Source organism: Lipophrys pholis, assembly GCF_963383615.2.
Source record: "Lipophrys pholis genome assembly, chromosome: 10".
Classification (NCBI taxonomy): Eukaryota; Metazoa; Chordata; class Actinopteri; order Blenniiformes; family Blenniidae; genus Lipophrys; species Lipophrys pholis.
In genome coordinates this window covers 8,210,020-8,235,514 of record NC_137640.1, presented here as the reverse complement: position 1 = coordinate 8,235,514, position 25,495 = coordinate 8,210,020, and the positions used below count along the sequence as shown (strand labels likewise).

Below are 25,495 nucleotides of genomic sequence, written 5' to 3'. Positions count from 1 at the left end.
AGTTTGCTCACCAACCGCTGAATATCAAATTTTGCTTTATCTCAAGTATGACCTTAATCTGCATTTCTTAGTCAAAGTCTTACATTTTTGGAGAAGATGATGCTATTGCTTAACATTGCGTCATCTCAGATCCTGCAAAACATGTGACACAAGTGTCACAAGGTTCCGTTTGTTTTATCTGCCAGCAAAGAAGAAGAAGCAAATGTCAAAGCGGTAAAGAAGGAAACTTTTATTTTCATCTGAAGCTGGCGGTCATCAGACCGGCCTTACAGGAAGGAAAAAAGTCTTGCCTTTCCCCTTTACGCAGCATAGAAGCAAATCCATGTGACATTCTTGGTCTGCAGTCAAACACAGAATGAGATAGCCTGCTTTGTGCAATACTATGGCATGTCACATGGCTGTGTTTAAAGATCATTGTGAAATGACAAGACAAATCAGATCCTGCAGTGACGGCGTTTGCCGTTCATGAGACGGAATCTTTGGACTGGTCCTGAAACAAGTTTTACCTGGGATTGACAACCCGTTTGACACAGTTCCTCAGCCTTTGTCTCTACTGAAGTCAAAATAACAAAAACAAAAGAAACTCTTTCAAACACAACCCTCTGAGCACTTCATCTATGTCCTTACAACACCCGTGACTTTAAAGGTTTTCCAATAACTGAAGGTGAAGAACAGCTTGATAATGTCAAATGGTCCAGTAGTTTGAACTCGGGACACACACTTAGAAAATTAACACACAATTGAGGTCAAAGGGCTTGTTTTATCACGTCTCCCATTAATCATCTAAACCCCCCCCCCCCCCCCCCCCCCTCACATTTACCTTGTGACTGTTCAGAGGAGTGAGACACCTTTTCAGTTTGGACTAAAGTGTCAGTCAACTAGTTAGAACTTGCTCTAACCGAAGCACTGACAAACCAACACAACACAACTGACAACATGGCGAATTTGGATATAACTGCTTTTACCCACGCCAAGTAATGAATCACGTCACTGTAATTACAGAGTACTTTCAAGTACTTGTACTTTCATGGGTACCTTTTGTGGCAGTAAGTAAACATGTACTTTCATGCTTACACGCACAATTTACAGGATGCAAACTACAAGGCCACTGTTAAAATCACAACTGAATACACCCATTATACGAGTCAATTTTTCCTGTAGATTGCTCGTAAGAAGTTTACTCTTCAACAAGGAAAACGTCTGTATTTCTGCAATTTGTAATTAATTTTACTTAACATATTTACAATCTTTTATATAGGCTGCTTCACTGTTTGTCTGAAAATGTGGTTTAAACATACATGTTGCCTTCAATTAAATTGAAGTTAATGTCGTATTAACATTGCATTACAATGTACTTTGCAACGAATACATTTAGGATTCTGAGAAAAGTTGTTGTTTTTTCTGACAGCAGCACTTTTACTTGCAGACAGGAGAGCATGTCTCGTCTGTTATGAGATTAAAACATATCAGCAGCCTGCGATCTGCAAACAGGACAAGCAATCAACACTTACTGCTTTTGAACTGGCCCAGTCCGGTGAGGTGAACACACACAACAACAAACTAGTGTGCTGACACACCGCTGCTCCCTGGCGGGCCCTCCTGAAGCATGTGATGCTTTAAGCCCCCCCGGAGCCCCCGGTGCGGGTCTACTGCAGGGCGGACAGTGCGGTGGTCGTGTCCCGGTTCTCCCCGTCGTCTGCCGCACTCATCATCCTCAGCGAACGGTAAAACATTGGACTGATGAAGCACTGCCGGCTCTATACCCCCATGTCTCCCGCAGTCGTACACAACCCCCCCCCCTGTCTTCTGTTTACATTAAGATCAGCTGATCGCGGAGCGGAAGTACTACCGTATTTCAAAATACAAGAGCTCTGTTTTAAGAATCCAACTACAACTGAAATAGCACAAGTAATTAATCTTAAGTTGCTGACGTAATGAAATGGTCACTTAAAACTTCTCTCTGTAAACAAACTCTTTAGAGTTTAGCGTATGTTTCTTAGCTTTGTATGAACATTGTGAAGGAAACCGGAAGTAGAAAAATCGTACGCTTAAACCACTCTGCCCTGGAAGCATTTCTACACGCTGTCGTGTTCACTAGTCTGCTGGACTTTACTCCGTGTCCACTAACTTTTTGTGTTATTTCATTTCCAACTGGCATTAAAAATGAAATGACTGAATGGCGGGTATCGTAAGTCAGGGGAATGAAAGCGATCTGCAGGCTCAAGTAAGCTCAAACCTCATTTCTTGGACAAACTCTTGAGTTGTAACTTAAGGAAACCGGACAACTTTCAAGTTGGTTAGGTACAGGTCGCATGCATGTATTTATTTATTTATTTATTTAGTAAAATGACCTGCAGAGAGCGTGTAAACAAACAGTTTACTGCGGTGTGACAAGCACAGTATAGACTTGAATTTCAATGTGCGTTCATGAGCCGAGCATGAAATAATTGGACACACACACACACACACACACACACACACACACACACACACACACACACACACACACACACACACACACACACACACACACACACACACACACACACACACACACACAGAGTTGGGGTTTCTGGAGTCATTAACACATATGCAAATGACTGTTTGAAACCCAGCAGGTGTAGCTTGCTGCACCGAGGTCACATATCAACACAATTCTGGCACCACAGCAGGAAAGCACAAATACAAGATGGTCACAGAGTCACACAGTCAGCAGTCACAGCCCTGGGTGACCTATTCTTCAAGGTTTATTGTATTGTTGTTCAAACCTAATCCGTGCTAGACTCACATAAAAACAATTCAAATAAAATAATATTAGATGAATGTCTAAAGTTTGCACATGTATATTTCTCGAGCAGATTAGCGATTGGGGAGCTCTCTCTCTGTAAGGCCCTGCAAAAGGCTTTTAACACAAAAATGCTCATCTTTCATTGAGGCTCCCTCTCTGAGTTACTATATTATAGTATTTTTTAATCATTTGTCACACACTGGGCACTATTTATGTTAATCATGTAAGTGAACATGTGTTTTTGTCTTATATATATTCAAATACTCTTGGTCCAGCTTATGTTTCTTCACTGAAGTCCAATTTACACATGGAACTAAGACAAACACGACTTCCACCAATTTAAAAATATTTCAGCCATCATCAGTTGCAGTAATTTTATGTCACTCAATTAAACTGTCTGCTGTTTTGGATTAAAATAAAGGGTAACAGGTCATTCCTGAATGAGAGTGAGCTTTTCTTGAATAAAAAGCCCCATAAACGACAGAGCTGTTTCCACACAACAGAATTTTAAAACATGGAGACTGTGAACAAAAGGAGTGTGTGGGCCAGACTCATATGGCATTTCAATCTTTTCTAGGCGGCCAAATGGATTAGCATCTTTCAGTGTATATTTATTTTGACTATGATTTGTAAACAGTGAAACATGTGGAAGGCATATGTGTAGCTTGTTAGTGTTTCATTCTATTCTGTTCAGATTCTATATTTTCTACAATACACCGCATTTGCATATTAATGTTTTTTGACCATAACATATCCAAGTCTTGGTAATTACTCTATACACAAATCCATAATTATCACTGGATGACTCATATGATTGATGTTTTAAATTTGAGTTTTCTTTTGTTTTCTTTCAGATCGAAGAGGTGGAGGCTTTGTCATCCATCTACGGTGATGAATGGTGTGTGATTGATGAAGCGTCCATGATATTTTGCATTAAAATATCCAGCGACTTGGACAAGCCAAAACGAACCGTGTGTTTACAGGTACATTGAATTAACTCCTGCAAATCAGTCACAATTGCGGCAGGTTTTGTTTGTTTTTTGTTTTTAAATCAAGTGTATAATAGTTTTTAAAAATTCTTTGGGTCAGATAATTCTTCCAAATGATTATCCAAGCACAGCTCCACCCATCTACCAGATCAAGTAAATATATTTCTCTTTTAAATGTAATGAGGAGATTTGTTCATTTAAAGGACCACACACTCAAAGACCCACTCCTCTTCCTACTTCATAACCTTCTGTTTGTTTTTTTCCTTTTGTAGCGCAGCATGGCTGCGAGGCCCTGAGAGGGCCAAACTGGCAAACAGCCTAGAAGACCTCTATGTGTGAGTGCCTCTTATGATTTCTGACTCCATAAGGAGATACTGTGATATCTATCACAACAAAAGCTTTCATTATTGTTTCCGCACTGAGTGTGAGTGTGTGTGTGTGTTCGTGTGTGTGTGTGTGTGTGTGTGTTTCCATGAAAGGGTGTAATCTAACCTTGAATTGTTTGAATTTCAACAGGGAACACTCAGGGGAGAGCATCCTCTATCTGTGGGTGGAAAAAATTAGAGATTTTCTCCTGGAGAAATCCCAGAGCTCTGATGCAGGTGAGGTGTGAAAATTTAAATTCCGACTTGACAAGGTCTTCATCAAGGGATTCATAATGAATTTGAATAATGTTCAACGGACAATATCCCAACTAGGAAAGTGAGTTATATGTCTTTTTCTTAATCTAAATGCGGGCTTTTGTTTCCACTTCAATCCTTGGTGTGATTTGATCATTTGATTTGATCAGCAGGCGCACGGTCTACTATGCCTCACCTCATAGACACGGCAAGGTAACTTCATTTGTAGTGCAATTCAGCATGCTTTACATTAACTATGACAAACATGAATAAAGTCAAAGAAAGATTAAAAACAAACAACAAAATCTAAAACTTCAAAAACAATTGAAAGAAATACATTCAGAATAACAGCTTGCAACAGTTAAAGGTACAGTGCAGAAAAAAAATGAATACTTACTTCACTGAAAGGCAGCAGAAAGCAGAAATATTTTCCAGGCTCATATTAAAAGTACCGTAATTTCCAGACTATAAGCCGCTACTTTTTTTTTACCACGCTTTGAACCCTGCGGCTTATAAAATGGCGCGGCTAATTTATGGATTTTTAGGGGTTAACAGGCTTCATGCCGCCAGATTCTACTTCTGCATGTAGATAAATGCTGTTTTGAGCCTCTGCTTTTCCAAAGCTTGCCATAAAAGTTCTATTTCTGCTCTTCGTGACCTCGTCTTGTGCTGCTTTCCAGTCAGGAGCAGCTGACGGCCGTCTCTGGCTGGTTGTCCCCCCCTGGGCTAATGCCCTTCTTGTGTACAGTCTCCTCCACATCTAACAGTGCATCTAGTGCAATGCTTGACATCTTCATCAAAAACCAATTCAAGAGTCCCCCCCCCTCCCCCACACACACTCAGACACGCACACACACACGCACACACACACGCACACCTCCACCCCCCCCTTCTGTAAGTAAATTGCTTTAGAGAAGAAATCAGTGAATCAGGAAGTCAAGTAAAGTCGACTTGCATGCGCACACCTGACTAACAAACAACACATGCCTGAATCAGAAAACATCTCAGTCAGCAGACATAATATCACAAGTTTAAGTGCATGTTTAGTTTTTCATTCTAATAATATCCTGTAATTAAGACAAACATTTAAAGTCGTGTCAAAACTGACAATGCAACAGTTTCATTGCTCAGTTATTCGTGTCACAAATTGCAATGAATGTTGTAGTTTATGTTTATGTCTAAAGTCCACCGTTTTTAATATTGCTATTCAACTATTAATATTTAATTAAGTTGCCCTGTGCTGTAAAAAAAAAAATGCATCTAGAGCTTCAGTTACATATATACACCACCTGAATATCATACTTGTGTGGATGCACACTGAAGTTGTATAGATTTGAAATTTTTTTGCCAAGCACAGGAAGCTAAGCATTTGTGTTTCACTGTACCGAGCTGGGGAACTCATGACATATACTCTTTAAATCCTAATGGAGCCCTTTGTGATAAAAATAAACACCAGTGTACAATTTGCGATTTTTTTCACCGAATGTAAGACCTACTTATAAAAAAGTAATAAAAATCAGAGTGAAAAGCTGTGAAGTGGAATGAAAAATCCCATGAAAAATGAGTTGTTTTTCTCGCAATTCTGGAATTCACCATCAGGACAAATTGGTTCATCTGAAACATTTCTGTATTGCGTGAAAACCCTGACAAAGCAAGCATCTCTGTCACCAAGAGAAGCTGCAAATACATATAGAAAATGACTATGTTAACAAATGTCATTAGAAAGGCTTCTTTTAAGTTGTCAATTTTAATGTTTGTTTCTTTACAATCCTGACTCCTGAGAAGGAGGAAAAGCAGCTGTGTATACTATCGCATCCGTCCCTGTGCCGTTATCATGGGTTGCCAGAGCAACTGAGACAAAGATGAACCGTTCAATTGAAGTGAAAGATGTAAGCTCTCTTGTAACATCAGGGATTGACACTATAGCGGGAGAAACTGTCACCAATACTTAACAAGGACACACAGGATGCCGTTTAATCTATGGCAAGCACATACAGTGAGGGTAATAATTTATCTAAACATGAACAGCATTTTTCAATTCCATACATCTCAAGACGATTAAAGGAATATTTTCATTTCATTGATAAGACTTGACTTGACTGATCGTCCTGTGAGGTTTTGTACACTACTTTTAGGAATGACTCAAGGTCTCCTTTACACATTTAAATTATGAGATTACCTCAAGTGTCTGTTGATGAGATTAACTGAGATTTAGGCTATAGTTACAGGGACGTAAAACTATTTGAAGAACGCAAAGTTTTTTTTTTTTTTTTTACAGAATATATATGTAAATCATCTTTTATGTAAATTAACCAAAACAATGACTGTTCAACAGGGGATCCAAGTTGAGTTGCTCTCCTGAGTCCTGTATTATTCAAACAGCCATCCACTATGGAGCCTTATTGATACTTTATTGATATAACTTGTGTGTATAGACGTATACAAAAAAATGTGTGGATACACTATACTTTGCGTGCCTGTTGAATACACTTCTTGAGAGGAGCTGGAAGGAATTCACTGGACTCGAGGATGATGCAGAGAGTGTATTGCAGATAAAGTGAAGATGTATATCTTAGAGAATTCAGAGAGACCAGTAGTACACGGAGGACTTGCTCTCCCAATTCTGAGGAGCCAACCTCCGGGGAAACGTATTCATGAAGAGACCCAAAGCCTACGAAATAGGTAGTACTTGGACAAGGATGTGGGCGGAGGCTTTTTCTCAGGTCGAACATGATGACATGGTTCGACGGATAGAGTTGACGGCTTTTAGACTGTATGGCTCCTTTCAATGCCACAACGTGGAGCAAACTGTCTTTCATATGATAACTAGCTGAACGAGCTGGGAGTGTAGACAGGTGGTCAAACTAGGTACATGGAATCTATACCCGAATGCATTTTCACATTCACCTCAAGCGAGCGTTTCAGTGAGCTGTCTCTTACATGTCAGATTTGATCCTCTCTTGCTCCTGCGGCGGTCAAATCCATACTTGGAGGCTTTCTGTGGTAGGCTGCAGTCTGCGTTGTGTGTCCTTTGCTTTTCATTCTTCATACCACTCAGCAGCCTTGAAATAGTGCTCAAGTGTAACAAAGGATAGGTCACAGTTACAACCAGTATATGAGGCTGTTGTATGTCCAGTGAAATCTGGATTGCTTGCAGTATATACTACAAGTCGATATACTTGCACTGGCTTTGCACTTTGGTTTCTGTCTTGCATGAGCTCCTCCACCAGTATCTGTGAACATGTCCTATCCATTGTTTTGTAATGTTTCACTTTAAACCACTGAGCGCTCCTGCATTTACATTGGTCATATGAAGGTTGTGTCACTAATAGCCTGCAGCACAGAACAAAAGGCACGCTGCCAAACAACGAGAACCTGCCAGTCCTCGCTGAGGTTAAAGTAATCACAATATGAAATACCAACTGTTTTCTCATTGAAAAAAATCCCCAAACTATCAGATAGCTTCATGTCTCTCTTTATGCTTTCTTTATCTCTGTGGCGAACTTTTCACAAAACACTATGTTGTTTTGTAGAGCAGTTTAGGTTGTTTTATAGAGGTGCTGCAATTGTCTCAAATTCTCAATCTGCAGACACAATATTTTCTTGGCACGCACGCACCTAGGTGTACAACTGTCTAAACATACTCACAAATCATTGTGCTACTATTATTACCCTCCTAAATAAAAATCAGATCTTTATAAAAGGATAATTTTTAAAAGATATTTCCAGAATGACCATCAGCATATGTACATAACTAATTTATTATATGTAACTACTAACAGTCTTAATAAGCTATGTTGAGAACTTTAAACTTGAATTATGACACTGTGGTTTGTATTGCTAATAAAGAGTCAGATGTCCTACCTGGTCTAGTCCCTATTACTAAACTACGATTGGAGAGTCTCTGTTCTAAGATGCGGATTTAATAAATGTTTTCTCTCCAATTATTACATAAGAGAGCACTTAACTCTACTCTCCGATCCGGCTGGTTTTCTAAATGGGTCTGTCTTCAATGCTTGTTAAGATGCTCCTCCATTACTGACACAACCGACTGGTGTGGTCTTTAGCAATGATAAGATGAACACAAAGGGCTTTTAAAAGGACTTCCTCTGGCTCTGAGTGACTGCTCTGAATTCAGATTGATATCTGTGTAATACCTTTTGTTACCTTGGTGCAATCTTTTGAAGTGTAAAAAGAGTCCTAAATGAAAGAGTCTCTGCCTCTGTTATCTACCACCAAGCAGTGTGCACTATCGAGGCAGAGGGTCTCCTTTGAGCAACATGCCCCGAAAAATATTAGCTGTCGTCTGCCATCGTATGCCATAAATGCTCTCTTGGGTGAATCATGTGGTAATACGTAACAACAGGTCACAGCACATCAGCTTGGGCGTGGAAATTATGATTTATTCATTTCAACGACAGGCTTAAGAGCGAGTCGTCGATAAGGTGGAAGTTAAAAAAATATTCACAGAAGAAGATATGAAAAGGAAATCACCATGACAGGGAGTGTACACATGAAACGTAAAGAGAAACAACAGGTCAGGCGGTGTTGTTCAGATGAATGGACTCTCACAGCAAGCATGATAAATCTGTTATTGTGGTTATTAAAGATTTCGATCTCCCACTTTCTAGAGAGAACTACTATAAATAATATCAGTCTGCATTCTCCTCATTATGAAATCTTTTAATAATCCAGTCACTCAATTCTGCTAACAGCCCTCTGTCGTCGTAGAGGCACTGAGGTTTTTAATGCTTGTGGCTGTAAGCAGAGGCATTTTATTTTTAGTCCATCTTTCTACATTGTGTCAATGCCTTATATTGTTATTTAATAACTAAAATATCTGCAGTTACAGTTTTGCACACACACAAGTTTAACTCGAAAAAATATCTGATCAGATTTTTGCAACCATAACTAAATGTTAACCTCATTATTAAATTATTTTAATAGTTTCTGCAATATCTAATCGAACCCTAGATATAATGCCTTTTATTACAAACCTTAAAGGGGCCTTATTATGCAAAATTCACTTTCACAGTTCTATGCGTTTCCATACCTGCTAATAAGGCCCAAGAAGTGACAAAAAGCTTCATCTCTTCATGTAATCCATTGGTCAATCACGGTCACAGTAAGCTCTCCCTTTGACCGTCCTACTGGTAGTTGATCTCGGCTCACCACAAAACCGTAATTGCTCCATGGAGGAGCAGAGAAATCTATTGTCACTCTCTTGGTCTTCGCTTCTGAAGACAAAGTGGATCGATATTAGTTTTGGTAGAAATTTACCAGCCAGACTTCCCAAAGTTTTGCATGTGTGCAACATAGGCTTATAGAAAGCTGGCTTCTCAAAAAAAAAAAAAAAAAAAAAAAATAGATAAAGCTTAGATCTGTGCCAACTGTCCGTGACTCATCTACAAACATGGGAGCGGTAAGTTATTTTATTTCGTTTTGCTTTACTGTGTAGGTCCTGAAGAGAAATCTGGTCCAGATCAATGATGATCAGACTGATTAGAAAAGCAGCAACCGTACAGCAACAGTTCAGAGTTCAACGTTCTCTCATACACCTGTTCCAACTTACATGCTGAATGTATTCTCAATTTTTATCTAATAGTAATAATAGTAGTGTATGAATGAGTGTTACAGTTATCAAATGTCCTCTCTGAATGACTTATCTTTCTTTCTTTTTTTTGATGTCCTTGCCCAATTTCTCCTTGCAGTGTAGAAAAATCAGAACCAGCTTCATCTGCTCAGCACCTTATACATACCCCAGAGTGTCACTGAGTAAACGCCTGTGTGGGAGCAGCTGCATTTCACTTGCTTCCCAATCTTTGTTCCTCCCTTTTTTTTTTCTTTTTTTTTTACTTAAAGTGCATATATGTACATTGATTATCAAGCTATTTTGAGCTGTGCTGAAAGATGCTGCTCACACATTGTTTCCATAACAACAGAGCACAAATGTCAGCTCACCTTCAAATCAGCTCTCCAAATTGGATCTCGAAGCATGAGCTTTGTTTTTTTTTTTCTTGCCCGATTTCTTGTGATTAATTGATTAACAATCAGCACCAAACGACTCCTTATAATCTTTGATGCTCAGTGAAATGTTCAGAATCAAAGCCGAAAACGATTTCAATTTCTTCGTGCATGGTGTCAAAGCTTAGGTCAGGCAGTGGTAATACAGTGGTAATTTGCATAGTGGGTGCTGTTTTAATTACAGGCTTCGAGCTCACGAGATAGCTCATGCTCAGGAAATTGTTTTGCAATTATGGAAAAAAAAATAAAAATCTTTTAACACGGTACGACGTTTCCTCCTCCCAGTTCCTCAACCAGAAAACATGAACATGACAGCTGAAGAAGTGGATGATGATGAAGACATACTGGATTTCAGGACTCTTAAGCTGAACACAGATAATGAGCACCTCTTTATGAGTCAAACCAACGGTACGTCTCGTTTTACTTCAAACTCGGTTTCTATAAAATCAAAAAGATGTTAGTATGAAAGTGTTTAGGACAACGATTCAAAATTGTATCTTGCAGATGAAGAGCTACCTCCAATAAAACATGGAAATGCCATCACAGACCGCCGCAGTACTTTCCAGCCTCATTTGGCTCCTGTGGTGACACCCAGGCAGGTACAGTGTACCGCTGATCACAAACTAAATAAATATAGAGTCAACCTTATGTATGAATTATACACCTTGTTATCGAATTCAGTTTTTTTTTTTTCAGTTTAATGAGACAATCAGCATGCACTAGTAAAAGTTTAAATTATTAATAAGCCTTGTGCACATGCACAATATTTATGTAAATCTGCTAATTTGTATAGATTAAAGCATTATAATGCTCGCTGTTGCATGCCTTTCTAATTCTCTATTTATTTATAACACCAGGTTTGACTAAAAGCTTACACCTGCTGCAAATCTGGCCAATTTATTTACTAATGCAGCTGTCTGGAGCCGAAATAGAACAGATGAAGGACCTGGACCTAATTTACATATTTTCATCCAGTGACTTGGATTCAAAAGAAAATCATAACTACTTTACAGAAAACTAATTAAAGTGTCTTTTTATTTAATGACACACTATTTAAACAACATATGGTGAATAGTTTTGCAATGATTTTGCAGCGGTGCACTTTGTTTCATGCATCACATAAGTTGGCATGCTACTTTTCATAGCCACTTTGGTGCAGGAGGGTTGTCCGCTGTCATCAGTATGATTGGTATGAAAGGAACTGGTGCACTGAGAAATATTCTGTGTTGAAATTTCAAAGCATCATTAGATGTGTTTATTTATGTCTAAAGCCCCAATATTATGTTTTCATGTACAATTACGTAAATGTCACAGTGATGGGTTGTTCCTTGTTCTGTTTGCTGCAGGTGAAAATGGTCTTGGAGAAGCTTTATGAAAACAAAAAATTTGCAAGTGCCACTCATAATATTTATGTGTACAGGTTGGTATCGTTATGCATGATTGTACACGCACGCAAGCACACATGCACACATGCACACATGCTCTCTCTGAAAGTTGAAACAGATAAAGTCGAGGTCAAACAAGTGTTATCATGATTTAAAAGTGCAGCTAAGTGAGAATAGAAATATTGTTATGAATTATTTTCTTTCACACATACATTGTGTGAATGAAATGAGTTTTCTGTCGTCTGCAGTAGTTCTGGAGTATTTCATCTGTGATAAAAATGTTCCACAAAGTCATTGAACATCAGTGGCTCAGAGGATTATTACATATTTGAGGGACAGACACAAAGAAAAGTTAGAACTCCGTAGGTGAATGTTAAAGAGTATGCAACACCCATCAGATATGCACAACAGTTGGATAATAGGAATTGGACACACAAATCGAAAGCTGAGCTGATGCAGTGTATTGCTGAAGAAAATGTCCAGCCAACTGACTGTTAGTGGAGCTTTTGAACATATCAATGAAATGATTAAATCTCAAGATTGCTGAGACATTTTTAGTGGGAAATGTGTTCACAGCAGTCACAAAGTGGGTTTGAATTGAGACCCTTGGGACTTTGAGCAGGACAGTGAGCTGAAGCTCACATCCAGCAGCCCAAAAGAGCAGTTGAAATGGAAAGGATGGACTGTTTTAATGTCGCCAGCATGGAGTCCTGACTCGAATTCAAATGAAAACTGTGGGACAGAGCCGAGGTCCGCCACTGCAGAAAGAAGGTCTGCGAACTTGAAAGAGCTTGCATGATATGAAAAGCTTTTATGTCCCCGTTTACATGAGAACAATCCCCTAGAAACTGCATTTTTATTTTTGCTTCAGAAAAGCTTCACATCTAGAAGGAAACATTTAGCATAATCATATGCTAGGAAATGCCAGAAACACTGAAAATGCTGTGTTGTGTATGTCATTTTGTAATGCTGTGTATTAACCTCACATCCTTTTTTACAGAGAATAGTACAATGTAAAGTGCCTTTGTTTTACTTCATTGCATCAGCCCAATCAGTATCTGGTGTATTTGAGAAATGTGTCTCCACTGATCCAAACGTTGGCTCATCACTGTTCAATTCAAACGAGTGAGCGGCACATGGAGTACATGTCACTGTCATCGCTCAAGTTGCACGTGCAGAAGAACCACTGGCGGGCAACCGTAGTGCGCATGAGCAGTTCTGTACATTTCTGAAAAGTTGCGTTTATCATGTTTGTGTCGAGGTAGAGACCTGATGCGTTGAGAAAACATTTTAGTTTTACCCAACAGCCAAAATACAACAACAGTTTAGTTTTCACTTGGAAACAATGTCACGTAAACTGGGCCGAGGTTGATACAAGAGATGGTGAATGGCTGTCAAAGACCCTGCAACCCAGTGTTAGTGAACAATGCCAATAATAACTGGAAAAACAGATTTTGTGTGTCACAAAAAGACACATTTTTATTACAAAACTGGTTTGTTTGCACATAACTGTGAAGTCTTAAAATTGGCAATGCCTGTTTAACATGAATAAGTAAATGAGTACGCCCCAGAGTTGCCACGCGCTGGAAATCCGTCAAATATGAATCAAAGGTTTCAAATCACGTGGAGATTATTAAAACCTTATGAGGGATCACAGGTGGATGTTTAATTTAAACTTTGACATTCTTGAAGTCTCATGCCAAGATTTTGAGAGCGTTCATTGATTTTTGTTAGAAAAACGAAATGGTGTTGCATTATTTAAAAGGTTAAATATGTTAGTAAAGATAGAAAACCATCATGGGGTATCTTAAATTTACCTCAAGATTGTAAGTCCATGTAGTTGTTAGCGATCCTGAGTCACAACAAGGAATCTGACTTTTGGATCTTTATTCATGGATGTTCTGCCTGTGTTTTCTTCACTTTCTGTCACCCTGCTCTCGCTGATAGTCGGCTGGGATCGGTCGGTTCCACTGCCTTGTTACCCCAACCCTAATCCTAACCCAGCACTGTAAAAAATTATTTGAGCCTTTTTCAGGGCAGAATTAATGGGAGAACAGTTGAAGTGGAGCGCATTAGGTACAACTGGATCTGATGAGGTGGGCGGAATTAAATTTACACATATGGTCAATGTAACATACCTAATTATGTAAATTGTGGCAACATGATTAGTGCAGAAGAACAAAGAGGGGAAGAGGATTTGAGGCACAGGCGTTTTGTCTAATGAACGTATTACCACATCTAAAGGTCAAAACCATAAAAAGTACCGGCTTTCTGACTGTTTGAATAGACGTGTGTGGCAGTTGTCCCAGTGCAGGCGGTTTTGTGTTTGTGTTTAGCGTGGTCTAATGAGGTTAGTGTGGAGCTGCTGATTCACTGAAAGTGTGGTCATTATAAAGACCCAGGAAGGAGCTGGTGACATTGAGACCGCTTAAAATAACTTTTTCTTCCGGCAAAGGCACTGCCTGAATGTTTCTCCGCCTAATGCACAGGTCTGTAACCTGCCGCTTGAAGCCTTTTAGTGTCTGCTTTGAGCTGTTATGCAATTACATGTAAAAAGAAATGTATTTTTTAAATATTTATTTGATTTGGTTGCATTAAAGCCTTCTGATAGGACTCTCATTGTACAGTTTAAGGTGACAGATGTGACACTTAGAGGAAAAAATATCTCAATATTTCATCCATCCGTTGTCTCTGTGAGCAAAGGCACAGTATACTCTGCATGTAGCCATGGAAACCCTCGTTGAAGCTTTCTACACACTGTTCTTGGGCTAATTTGAAGCTCACGTGAAGTTAGGAGGTCCGTTACTATTGACTCAAGGAATTGCCTCGGCATCCAATGACTTTGCTCTGTGACTTTTCGTGGCCATGCCACGTTGTGCCTGAGTTGTTGTTCCTCCTAATCACTTCCTCAGTGATTTACTGCTACTAACAGTTGATTGTGGACTATTTAGGAGAAATTTCACTGCTGGATTTATTTTGCGGCTTGCATTGTATGCGTCACTGTACCACGCTGGTTGTCAATGAGCTTCTTGAGAGTGACCCATTCTTTCACTAATGTTTGTAGAAATAGTCTGCATGCTGAGGTACTTGGTTTTATATACCTGTGGCCATAGAAGTGATTGGAACACCTGAATTCAATGATTACGATAGCTGAGCAAATACTTTCGGCAGTAGTGTGTGTGTGAGTGTGTGCGTGCATGCGTGTTTATATGATGTGATCAATTTAATTGATCTTAAAGGTGGCAGACCTCTGGTCTAATGTCGGATGTCTTCTGTCGTAGGATTTACTGTGAGGACAAGCAGAGCTTTCTGCACGACTGTGAAGACGATGGAGAAACAGCCGCCGGGGGACGATTACTACATTTGCTACAGGTCATCTTTTCATTGATAGAAGCAGATCAGGTTTAGCAGCAAAAACATTGTTCTTCATTTTTGTTAAAAAGGCAAAAATCTAAAATGAACAGATAAGATATTCATTGGCAACATCAAAACAGAAATGTGCTCGGTGCATTAAAAAAAAGTTTTTTTCATTTGGATTTCACATTAATTGGTGCCTTTACTATGATGCCCTATGCTTTTTCACAGTTTGCATAAATTGGCATCTGCTTTGACTTAAATTGGGATTGTTATCAGGAAAGAGGCGTTCGCTGACGCTGTCCAATCTGTCATTACCATTCCAAGACACACATTAGAATTAGAGTTCACTCACGGTGCATGCTGATTGTGCACTCTCCAACATCAACGAGATACTTGCTTTCCTTTTTTGATGTATTTACTGGAACTTTCAACCAATAATACACTTTCATTCAAACATGCCAGGTGCTGCTAAAAAGAACAAGTGCGCCATCAAATTTTAGAATTAATATAACACCGCTGGAACAGATTAGACCTTTTTTTATTTTTTTTACTGAAGCCAATGTGACATGTGACAACTTGAAAGGAACAGGTGTGAATAATAAAATGAATCACAGCCGGATTACACTCAGCTGCAGATGGCTAAATGGCAGAAAATGCGAGCGAATTAAAAAAGAACACGACTGAAGCTGTGATTCCATTATACCATGGCCAGATAACTGACTGGACCCAGACACACAGTAAGTTAGGGTTCTTGTCAGGTCAGTGTCGTTCCTACAATGGAACAGATGTAAGTTAACATTTAAGAAATAAATTCCATTGTAAATCATAGATGTAAAAATTTGATGCAAATGCAAAACAGCACATATGCTAATCTAATGCAAACAATCACACAGAAATGCAGAAAAATAACTACTAATGTACTGAAAACAACCATAAGCATTGAAAAAAACACACTAAACTGTGCAGTGATAGGTTTGAGCCTGATACAATTCTTCAAAAATTGCAATGAGGATCACTTACTCATGAACTGTAATGACACAAGTTGCTTTCGAAGAATAATGGAGAAGTGCTTCTTGACACCATGTGGAAAGTAATTTGTTACACTACTCAGTTTTGCATCTGCAACCTTGCCTTGCCTGCTACATAACAGCCTGTTAACAGTATAACAGGCATTATACCAACAGTGTCTGCACATACTCCTGCACTTTGCTCTTCAAAAAGACACAAAGCTGATAGCAAATATGTTAAAATCCAGACCAGAAGGTCCCGCTAACGAAAAATATTGTGGCACAAACATGCTCAGGTCCATCTGGTATTAAAAAAAACCCCAAATAATTGAATTTTTGTTCCTGTTTAACAAATTGGATTTATGTGTTAATGCAAAAATAAGTACCAGAATCACAAGTCAGGTATTCTCCTCATGTTGATGGAGGAGTTTATAACCATCCTCCAGTGTTTATATATGGTGAACTTTTCCACAATGGCAATCTTTTATGTTATGAGAGTAATTTCACACATGGTCTTTCATTTTATCTTTCTTATCAGAAAAGCACTTGGTGCTGGTTTGTGCCGTCAGATGGCACCATGATTCATCCATCCATACACCCACATCCCACTAATGTGTTCAACGGTCCAAGCGCGCATGCACGCACGCACACACAAATAATCAAAGTGACTTGTTGTGGGTCTGTCATTCTCATTACCAGTCAGTGTTGTGTCGTGTGAGGTGTGAGAGCTTTTCTACATGAGATCTATTTCTCGTGTCAAAAATTATGCTCGTTCACAGCGGTCGACTGTGCCAGTGCTACTCTGTTCCAGAGATAAATCAGTGTTAAATGCTGTCTTGACTGCTTGGTGTAGAGTAGTGAGAAACTGAGATATGCTCCTCTGAATTCAAACAAATAAGCTGTCAAGGCTCATACAGTTTTCCTTAAAAAAAAAACGTAATTTCTCTGCTCTGCCAGTCTTAGATTTTTTTTCATGCACAGCAATATACATATTTCTGTTAGGAGCATTCACAATAAGCTTAATGACAAACATAAGGTGAGGAGGAAACAAACAGCTATGCCACGCAGTAAAGCAATACCACTCCGGAACACAAGATGGTGTAGTGAGTCCATCAAGCACAAACAAAGCAGCTGAGATTCACTACAGCCTTGCATAGAAATTGAATTTCTGGGGGAAAAGAGAGTACATACCGCACCGTCAATTTTGAATAAGCTTTTGGAAAATCGATGATGTTAAAGTGCAGAATTGTACTGAAACCTTTAAAGGTACAGTTTGTGCTCAGTGAACACAAACTGTGGATATATCTACATCTGATAACACTGAAATGAAAACAAAAAAGTTGAGGTAACTAATATTTTAATTTAGTGAAAACCTTGTTATGTGTGCAGTCACCAACAGTGACTCACCCGTCTGGTATTATCACCCACTTCTTCTTGGTTCTCAGCATTTTAACAACTTCAAACTCACGTATTTGGCTTTAACAGCGCACACCTTTTAATGCTTTGGTTTGAGATTTGAGGTTTTATGTGGTTTGGGCTGGAAACTGTGAGTCAAATCTGGCAACCCTGGTGCTGACCGGCATGCCATCCATATTTACTTCTGTCAACAGCATCGTCTGCGCATGCGTCCTCGAGTCCGAAATTGTCGGGGTCAACCACGTTGACACGGCAGTCTGTTAGAGGTTGAATTTAAAATGTAATGTGAATGATCTCGCAAAAAAATCTGATTTCAACAAAAAATCGGAATAGAGCATCAAGACCTGCAGTGTGAACTCAGCCCAAGAATATTTGAGAGATAAAAATAAGTAAAAGAGGCAAATAGTTGGACATACCTTGATTAAAAACCATAATTGTTACTGCTGCTGACAAGAGTCACAGATTTAAATTGATTTAAATTGAAAACCTGTGCTTCTCGATACAATTATTAAACTATACAGTGGGTGAATTAAATTCAAAAATACAATAGGTGTGCCCCTAATTCATATTTGCTTATTTTCCAAAACAATGTGGACGCAAGAGCAGATTAAAAGACATACTGACCTATCACTGGCTGCAGCTGACTGACCTACTGTAATTGAAGTGATAGCTTGGGGTCAGCTCTCGACTCAGGCCCACTGATTAATTTTCAACTTGCGATACTCTCAGAATACTGAGCGATTTACATGAAGACCATTGTCCTTCCCTCACACTCACAAGCCTTGGCCCCTCTTTCCTCATTTAGATTTGAGATTTGTGCCGGTGGCAGTGAATGTTGAAGTGTGGGGCAATGAATGAAAGAAGGATCTGAGTCACAGTGTTGACTGCCAGATGTAGATGAGTCTTCTCAAATGCCAGATTGCACCTTTTGTGCGGCAGTGCAAATTGCAGATTTTAATGCAACAATTTGCCATTTTGGAAAACGTCCTCTTTTGCACTTTAATGGTATATGTGATTAGTGTAAGTTGGTGTGAGTGCAGTATAGAAATGCAGGATACGTCAGCTCAACATGCCACAAATAAACAACAGAACAAACCCGTTTTTTCACCCTTCCCAAATGTTTTATATACTCAAGACTTACATGTTGCTGGGAGCCTAGCGATGATCGCAAAATAACTTTAATGCCTTTTATTCTGGTCCTCTTGCAGCTGACAAGATTTTGTATGCATACTAAAGTCTATACTGTTCAGCATATCTAGAAAGTATCTCTGATTTTCAAACTTTAAAATGTTTTTTTCCCCCACTAATAAACTAAAAACATATGACAAATATAGATATAGGAAAACTATTCTCACATTGCAATCTCGATTAGTTAATGTGTTTGATAAAAGTTATGGGACGTATTTGGTTTCGACCAATTTTCATCCCACAGTAGTCTTTATCTTATTAGACTTACTATTTGTGAAGTAGAAGCAAAGTGGGTCAGTGTAGTACATCCAGTACATTCTGTCTTTTATATGCTCTTAACGGGGGGGGAAATAGCACTTTTTCAACTGGTAAATATGTAAGTTCCCAGCTGCATGATCACAGATTTATACCATATTTTGTCATTATAACACTTTTATATTATTTCCCTCCAATCAGACAAAGCATGTTTTGCAAATTGAAAATGTATTTTTGTCCTCAAAAAAATATAAAACATCTTGTCAATGAAGAGGACTAGTTTCACTTAGCGTAGCACTTAGCAGCTCTCACGCGTTCCGGGGGAGTCACTACGCCACACACGCCAACAATTATGCTGCTTTATACTTCACAAGCAAACAAGTCATGACAGATAGTAATTAACATGTCGGACTCATAAAAGTATAGTGGGGCACTAATTTAGGGTTGTAACGCCACTGTTTTTATAAAGTGTGACACAGGTTATACCTGATAGTGTGTTTTAGCAGTTGTGTAGTGGTCATATTTGACGGTTATCTGTGACGGCAACAAGGTTAGGTCACAGGTAGGGACTGTCAGAGTAGGAGATGGGCATTTTAAAAATTGTATTCCCCTTATATCCTTACCTTTATTTAAGTGAATTCACATTTTTGCCATAAAGTATGTACTCAGAACACATGGAAGGATAAACTGCAGCGTATGCGACAGAGTTGACGAGTCCAGAGGGGGTGGGATGGATGGAGACGAGTCTCTGGAATGATCTTTGATAAAAGGGTCCGAGCAAGGATGGACAGGAAGGTCTACAATATGGTAGTGAGTTCAGCAGCGTTGTGTTGATGTCTGACTAAGGTGGCATTGACCAAAAGACAGATCTTTTTTGCCTACAGTTGCATTCATACCTTATTATTTATCCGGCGTTGTATTACATAAGGTGGTTTCTGTCGTTGTGTGAGGAAGAGTGCCTAGAAATAGTTTAATTGTCTTGACTTGTCTTCATCTAACAGTGAGATGAAGGCAAGTAACCTGTGCTAAGTAGTGACGGCTCTTGAATTCACCTAATCTAATGAACTCTCTGTTGCACACGGCTGTGCTTTATGATGAATTCTCAGGGAAATTAAAGACATTTTCACTCTCAAAGACGTGCACAGGTAAGAGCTGTGTGTGCATGCGTGAGTGCGTAAAATCATAATGATCATGTAAAACCTTTATAGCAGTGGGAGGACGGCTGCAGAAAAGAGTTATAATTATCACTTTGTTCGTGAGGGAGGTGTGACATTTACACTTGTGTTTAATCTTTTGTCAGTGTAAGATATTGATTATAGCAATATTTTTACATTGAGCTTGTATTAATGAGTTATTGTTTCTCTCCTTTGTTTTTGCTTCGCTCACGAATTTCATCTTTTCAAAGAGCGAGGCCTTCCTTTTTAAAAAAGATTACAGTTGACTACATTAAACTTGATACTGAGTTTAGGATGGCTGTGAAAGGATGACACCAAGAGGGCATCGGCAGTTCATAGTAGTTTCAGCCTTCCTAAATCCAAATAAAAGAAAATGCCAATACTACTGGGAGTAGTTGGGAAATGCTAAAAAAAAAAAAAATATTCTATGGTTGCTTTTCACAAAGACAAAATGAATATTTTCATTATCAAGTGATACTAATGTACGGAAGAGTATTAGGGCCACTGAAAAAAAAGAAAAATTCTGTGGTGACAAAAAACAAAACCTCATGTACTTCAGAAAAAGTTGAAAATCAAAGTGAAGAGTTTGATTTTCATGGAGAAAATTTTTTTGGTGCTTCAAAATGTCTTGCAGGTGGTTTAATGAAGGGGTGAAACGATGCTTCCGAACAGGCTTTAGCTCATAAACACTGTGCAGTCATCATCAGTACCAGGACTCTGCAGAGACAGTGCAGCCTGCAGTTGTCCGTCGCTATCCCGGGGCGCTTATAAAATGTATCATTATCAAACAAAGAAATCCTGTGTAGAATCAGATGTTCATAAGCAGTAAGCAACCCTATATAGTCATAATTAAGTGCTTTAATGTGATATATCGGCATCTACGGGCAACTGAAGAGGGATGGGCAGAAGTAACGAACGCCTCCAGTTTGTATTTTAAAAGAAATCTTGACTTTGATTTTCTACTTTTTTCTGACGTGCATGAGGTGTTTTGGTTTTTTGACCACAGATTTTATAAAAAATTTTCATCAGTGGCCCTAATAGTCTTCCGTACTAATGACACACCTCTCATGAGTTTCACTAATAGTAGACTGACAAAAAGAAAAGTAGTTAAAAGACAACATTTGGACCATACGCTCATTACATGGCTGGCTGTTGAAAGTTTAACTGGATTGAGAACAACTGCTAATTCTATTCTATTCCATTGGTTTATCATTTCATTTTCTAATCAAATCATCAAAATGATACATATAATATAATTTCTTCATTGCATTTTGCTTTTTCACAACAAAGAAGAGTCCCCCACTAAATCTAACCCAGAGAGAAAATAACGGAGAAGAATTATCATGGCGCGTCGTAATTTATGGATTGTTTTGTTTCACTGTTTTTGTCCTATATCCTGCTCTTCAAATTCACGCTCACTTGCTCGTCTCTCACCACAGATTCTGGACGTGCGTAATGTCATGGTGGTGGTCTCCCGTTGGTATGGAGGTATTTTGTTGGGTCCTGACCGGTTCAAACACATCAACAACTGCGCCAGAAGCATCCTGGTCGAGGAGGGGTACGTCAGCTCTATGGTGAGACACTCCCTGGGCCTTTTACATGAACATTCTGTCATCTTCTATTGACATATCAATAATCAAATTTTAGTTTTCTGACAGTTTCTAGTTTTAAAAACCAATGGGAATCATGTAGTATAATTGACTGATGCCAAAGTGTGTCACATGTTAAGACAGGTGCAGTGGCTGGGGATTGAGTCGCACGTGTCATTCTGCACTGTATTTATAGTTACAGTGAGACATCCATATGTTGTAAATATAAAGTGTTTTCCCAGCGTGACATGTGCATCCACAGTAACTCTTCAGTCGCTCCCACATTAAAGATGCTGGTTCATTTGAAGTGTGTTGTGGCCACATGTTGTGAAGATCAAACACACTTTCATCAGACTGAAGTTACGTCCAGTCTTCTTTGAAGTTGTCTTTGTGTTCTGCAAAGTTATCCCTCCGATAACATGATTGACCTCTGTGTAGCAGCCGCAGGTAGATTAAAGGTACCGCAAACCCACTCCAAAACAATATCGTACTTCAAAACACATTTCACTGGACAAACGAGGGTCTTCATTTCATCCCCTCCCTGAGTTCCACCTGGACGCCAAACACTCAGACACTGTGACAAGTTTTCAGAAAACTGCTCTGAGAATTTAACACCTTCTGCAGAACGAATGCTTTCAAGAGAAGATGAGGAGAAATATAAATAAAGCAAAAACACCTGTTTTTCTTGACTAATGTCAGTGAAAGAGGTTAAAATAACAAAGCAATTATCCAGGCCTGGTTATAATTTGCATAGAATAGAAGAAATGGGCATAAAGGCTCTCTGGAACGTTCATGAAAGCAACAATGGGATGTTTAAAAACCTGACATGACAAATATTTTTACTAAGCAATTGAATTTGCATTATATAATGTTTGGTGAAATTTGGACTTTATTGAAGTTTGTTTTAGTCAAACTCATTAATGTTGTGACATTTATTGTCTACTAGTGAGTCTGTGACAAGGCTCATGTCTATTGGGCTTTTCTCCAAACCTAAAGTTTGCACAGTATTCTCCTGTAGAAGACTGGAACCTTTTCATCGAACCTCTTTTGGAAACATGACTTAAGTTTGAATCCGTCCTTTGCCAGTAGTTTCCAACATCGGGTCTGAGTCTTCAGAGTGGCTCCAGGGATCACCGGTAGAGCCTAAAGATTCCCATATCTGTCAAAATGATGGTGGCACATGTTAAGGATATGGAGATTTGTATATATGGTGCATTAACCTCTGTTGTAGGGGTGTGGATAGAGGAACCAAATGCAGATCAAGTTCAACTGAAAACAGATTGTTCAACAACAGTGAAAATCCCAAATCTTGAATTTCTTTCACAAAACTGACTCAAAAGCCAAAGTCCAAACCAAATTTGAAAAACACAAGGGACACATACTGCACAATCAGCACAAACAGGCAGGTGGAACAGAACAGAACAGATAAACTGATGAAAATAACAGAAAACCAAGGCGCCAGAATACACAACGAAAAGAGACAGCTGACACTGATCAAGAGGAGGACACAAGGGCGGAGCAAAATGACACAGAGAAGGTGAAAACAGACATGGACAAAAACTAGAATCTAAAACCAGAAAAAACACGACTTGAGGAAATGGAAAACATGAAAACAAGGCAGAGAACAAAACCAGTACTGCAATTATGATGCCTTCAACCAGCAGGGTTTCATTGTATGATGTATTAAACAACATTCCTGTGCATCACTAAATCTATACAACCGCTCTTTCAGGAAAGAGTCACTTACAGTTCAGAGGCTGTGCTTCTCGTGTTCTTCCGTGAGCTTTGTTGCATTTCAAGTTGAAGGTAATTGAATTAATTATGGCATTACTTATTCTATCAATATTACTGTGGTTTGTACAATCTTGGATCTTAATCATTTCTTAAGTGTATTATAATATTATTTCAAGAAGGAAGCAGGGCAACAAAACACAATTTCCCCTTTTTTTTTTCCCCCCGATTGTCTTGTTTCATCTTACACTCATACAAGGCACAGCTGTACAGGATTTTTCAGTCTGGGCTACAGCTGTAGCCTGACCAAAATACTAATGCCAGAAATAGTCGGCTCCCGTTGAGAGGAATGTTTCACAGGTAGCAACCAAGATTGTACAGTTTGGTACACCACTTTAATGTTCATGTGTGAAAAGGATTTTCTCAACAAAAGCCCAAACTTTCTGCTTTCCATGCAAGAAAACTTAAGGTCAGCTCATGAAATGTTCCCTTATTTTTTCATCCTGTCAATCCACTGTGTACAGAAAAGTTACCAATTTCCCCCCCGGCGATTGTAAGATGAAGTATAAACAGAACAATGGCATCAAATTCAATAGGAGACAATAAGCTGACAATGGAGCAGAAAGGAGAATGGAATTCCCTTCGTGTGAATGCAAGCATCTCCATTTGAATACCAGGGCTGGACCGAGAAGGAAAATGAACAATAGTGAAGAAAATGAGCTGAAGCACCAACTTTACACCTGAGGAGAAAATGTTGTTTCCCGTCACACTACAACACGCAAGTCACGTATTAAAACCAGTGACAGGGCAGCTTACTGTTAACAGAAACGCCAGCGAAACCCAACTCGTAACAGGAAACGTTCCGAATGATGATTAGGTGTATAAACAACATGGGTCAAGGGGTTAGAGACCATAATGAGTTACGAAAAAAATGCATGCACATTAGAAAATGTCACATTTTCAAACAGCATTTGTCACCCTGCTGCATCTAACAGAGCTGCCACCAATCTTCAAGTCGACAGAGCGGTTTGCCAGCGCCGTAATTAGTGGGGGGGGGGTATTCTGAGAGTACTTAAGAATGCAGTGTTTGGTTTGACGTGAGTATTGGAAGACGTTTAAACAGTATGCTTCGTGTCAATCACTGCATTGTGATTTGCCCGTTTGCATACACAGCGGGAGTTTAGGCAGAAGAGTCTCTCATGAGCCGTGAAGCAGCAGAAGTGGAAAATGTGTTAGTGCCATTACATGGAGCACTAATGTGCTATAATCATTAGTCTGTTCCTTCTGTAATCCCCTCTACTCTCGTTTCACAGGATGAGGCCTCCAACTCCCGGGCGAAGACCAAAAGACCAAAGGGCAAGAAGACGAAATGACAGTTTTTTATTAATTTTTTTCTCACAGATTATCAAAAATGTTTTCTGCTTGATTCATTAAAAGCTTCTTGTAAAAGAGGTTCCACCAAATAGGAAAAGTGAATAAATACTTGTTTGCAATTACAAATAAAGATCTCTGACAATAAAAAACAATTTTACTATTTTAAAGATTGTATCAAACGTAACAGGGACACTGGTTGGACACATTCACTTTTCAAATCTTAGATCTTCATCAGGTCAAAGTGTCATTGATGGTTATGAAGTGTGATGTTAGATTATTGTGTTCTTAAATTAAACTAAGGGGATTAGAACAGAAAATGTCTTTGGCATCCTAAGAATGTGGTTGTTTTTTTTCTAACCGTCTCTATCAGCAGACAAAATGTGGAAGAAGGGAAGTGCTGTGAATATTTTCCAGACTATGGTGAGATTAAGAGAGATGGGCCTCTTTGGTGACCCCTGAAAGAAACTGAAGCAACTGAAACTCACAAGGAAGACTTGATGGGGATTTGATTTAAGTTCCCATGTTTCAGAGAAGACTCAGAGTTCGATACCCATTACTGAAATAAAACACACATGTACGCAGATATTTTTTCAAGCC

General features: G+C 39.0%; 2 protein-coding genes across 3 annotated transcripts in view; one reads left to right on the top strand and one right to left on the bottom strand.

Annotated features, from left to right (window-relative positions):
• Positions 1-1,827, bottom strand: part of osbpl1a (oxysterol binding protein-like 1A) — a gene marked incomplete at its 5' end in the record, with an annotated part of 35,118 nt that extends 33,291 nt beyond the window's left edge. The window contains one exon of the mRNA XM_080472695.1: positions 1,512-1,827. The remainder of the gene's footprint in view (positions 1-1,511) is intronic.
• On the top strand, positions 1,524-25,495 carry impact (impact RWD domain protein). 2 transcript variants are annotated; one of them, XM_080472698.1, is made up of 11 exons: positions 1,524-1,724; positions 3,643-3,771; positions 3,878-3,930; positions 4,050-4,112; positions 4,294-4,379; positions 10,707-10,829; positions 10,926-11,020; positions 11,768-11,841; positions 15,088-15,178; positions 21,644-21,778; positions 24,838-25,230. In XM_080472698.1, the coding sequence occupies exons 2-11, from the start codon at positions 3,709-3,711 to the stop codon at positions 24,895-24,897; spliced, it is 843 nt and encodes a 280-aa protein (XP_080328824.1). In that variant the 5' UTR covers positions 1,524-1,724; positions 3,643-3,708; the 3' UTR covers positions 24,898-25,230. The 2 variants fall into 2 exon arrangements, with proteins under 2 accessions (XP_080328824.1, XP_080328823.1); XM_080472697.1 differs by lacking the exon at positions 1,524-1,724 and adding an exon at positions 2,055-2,224 and having other exon boundaries at positions 24,838-25,495.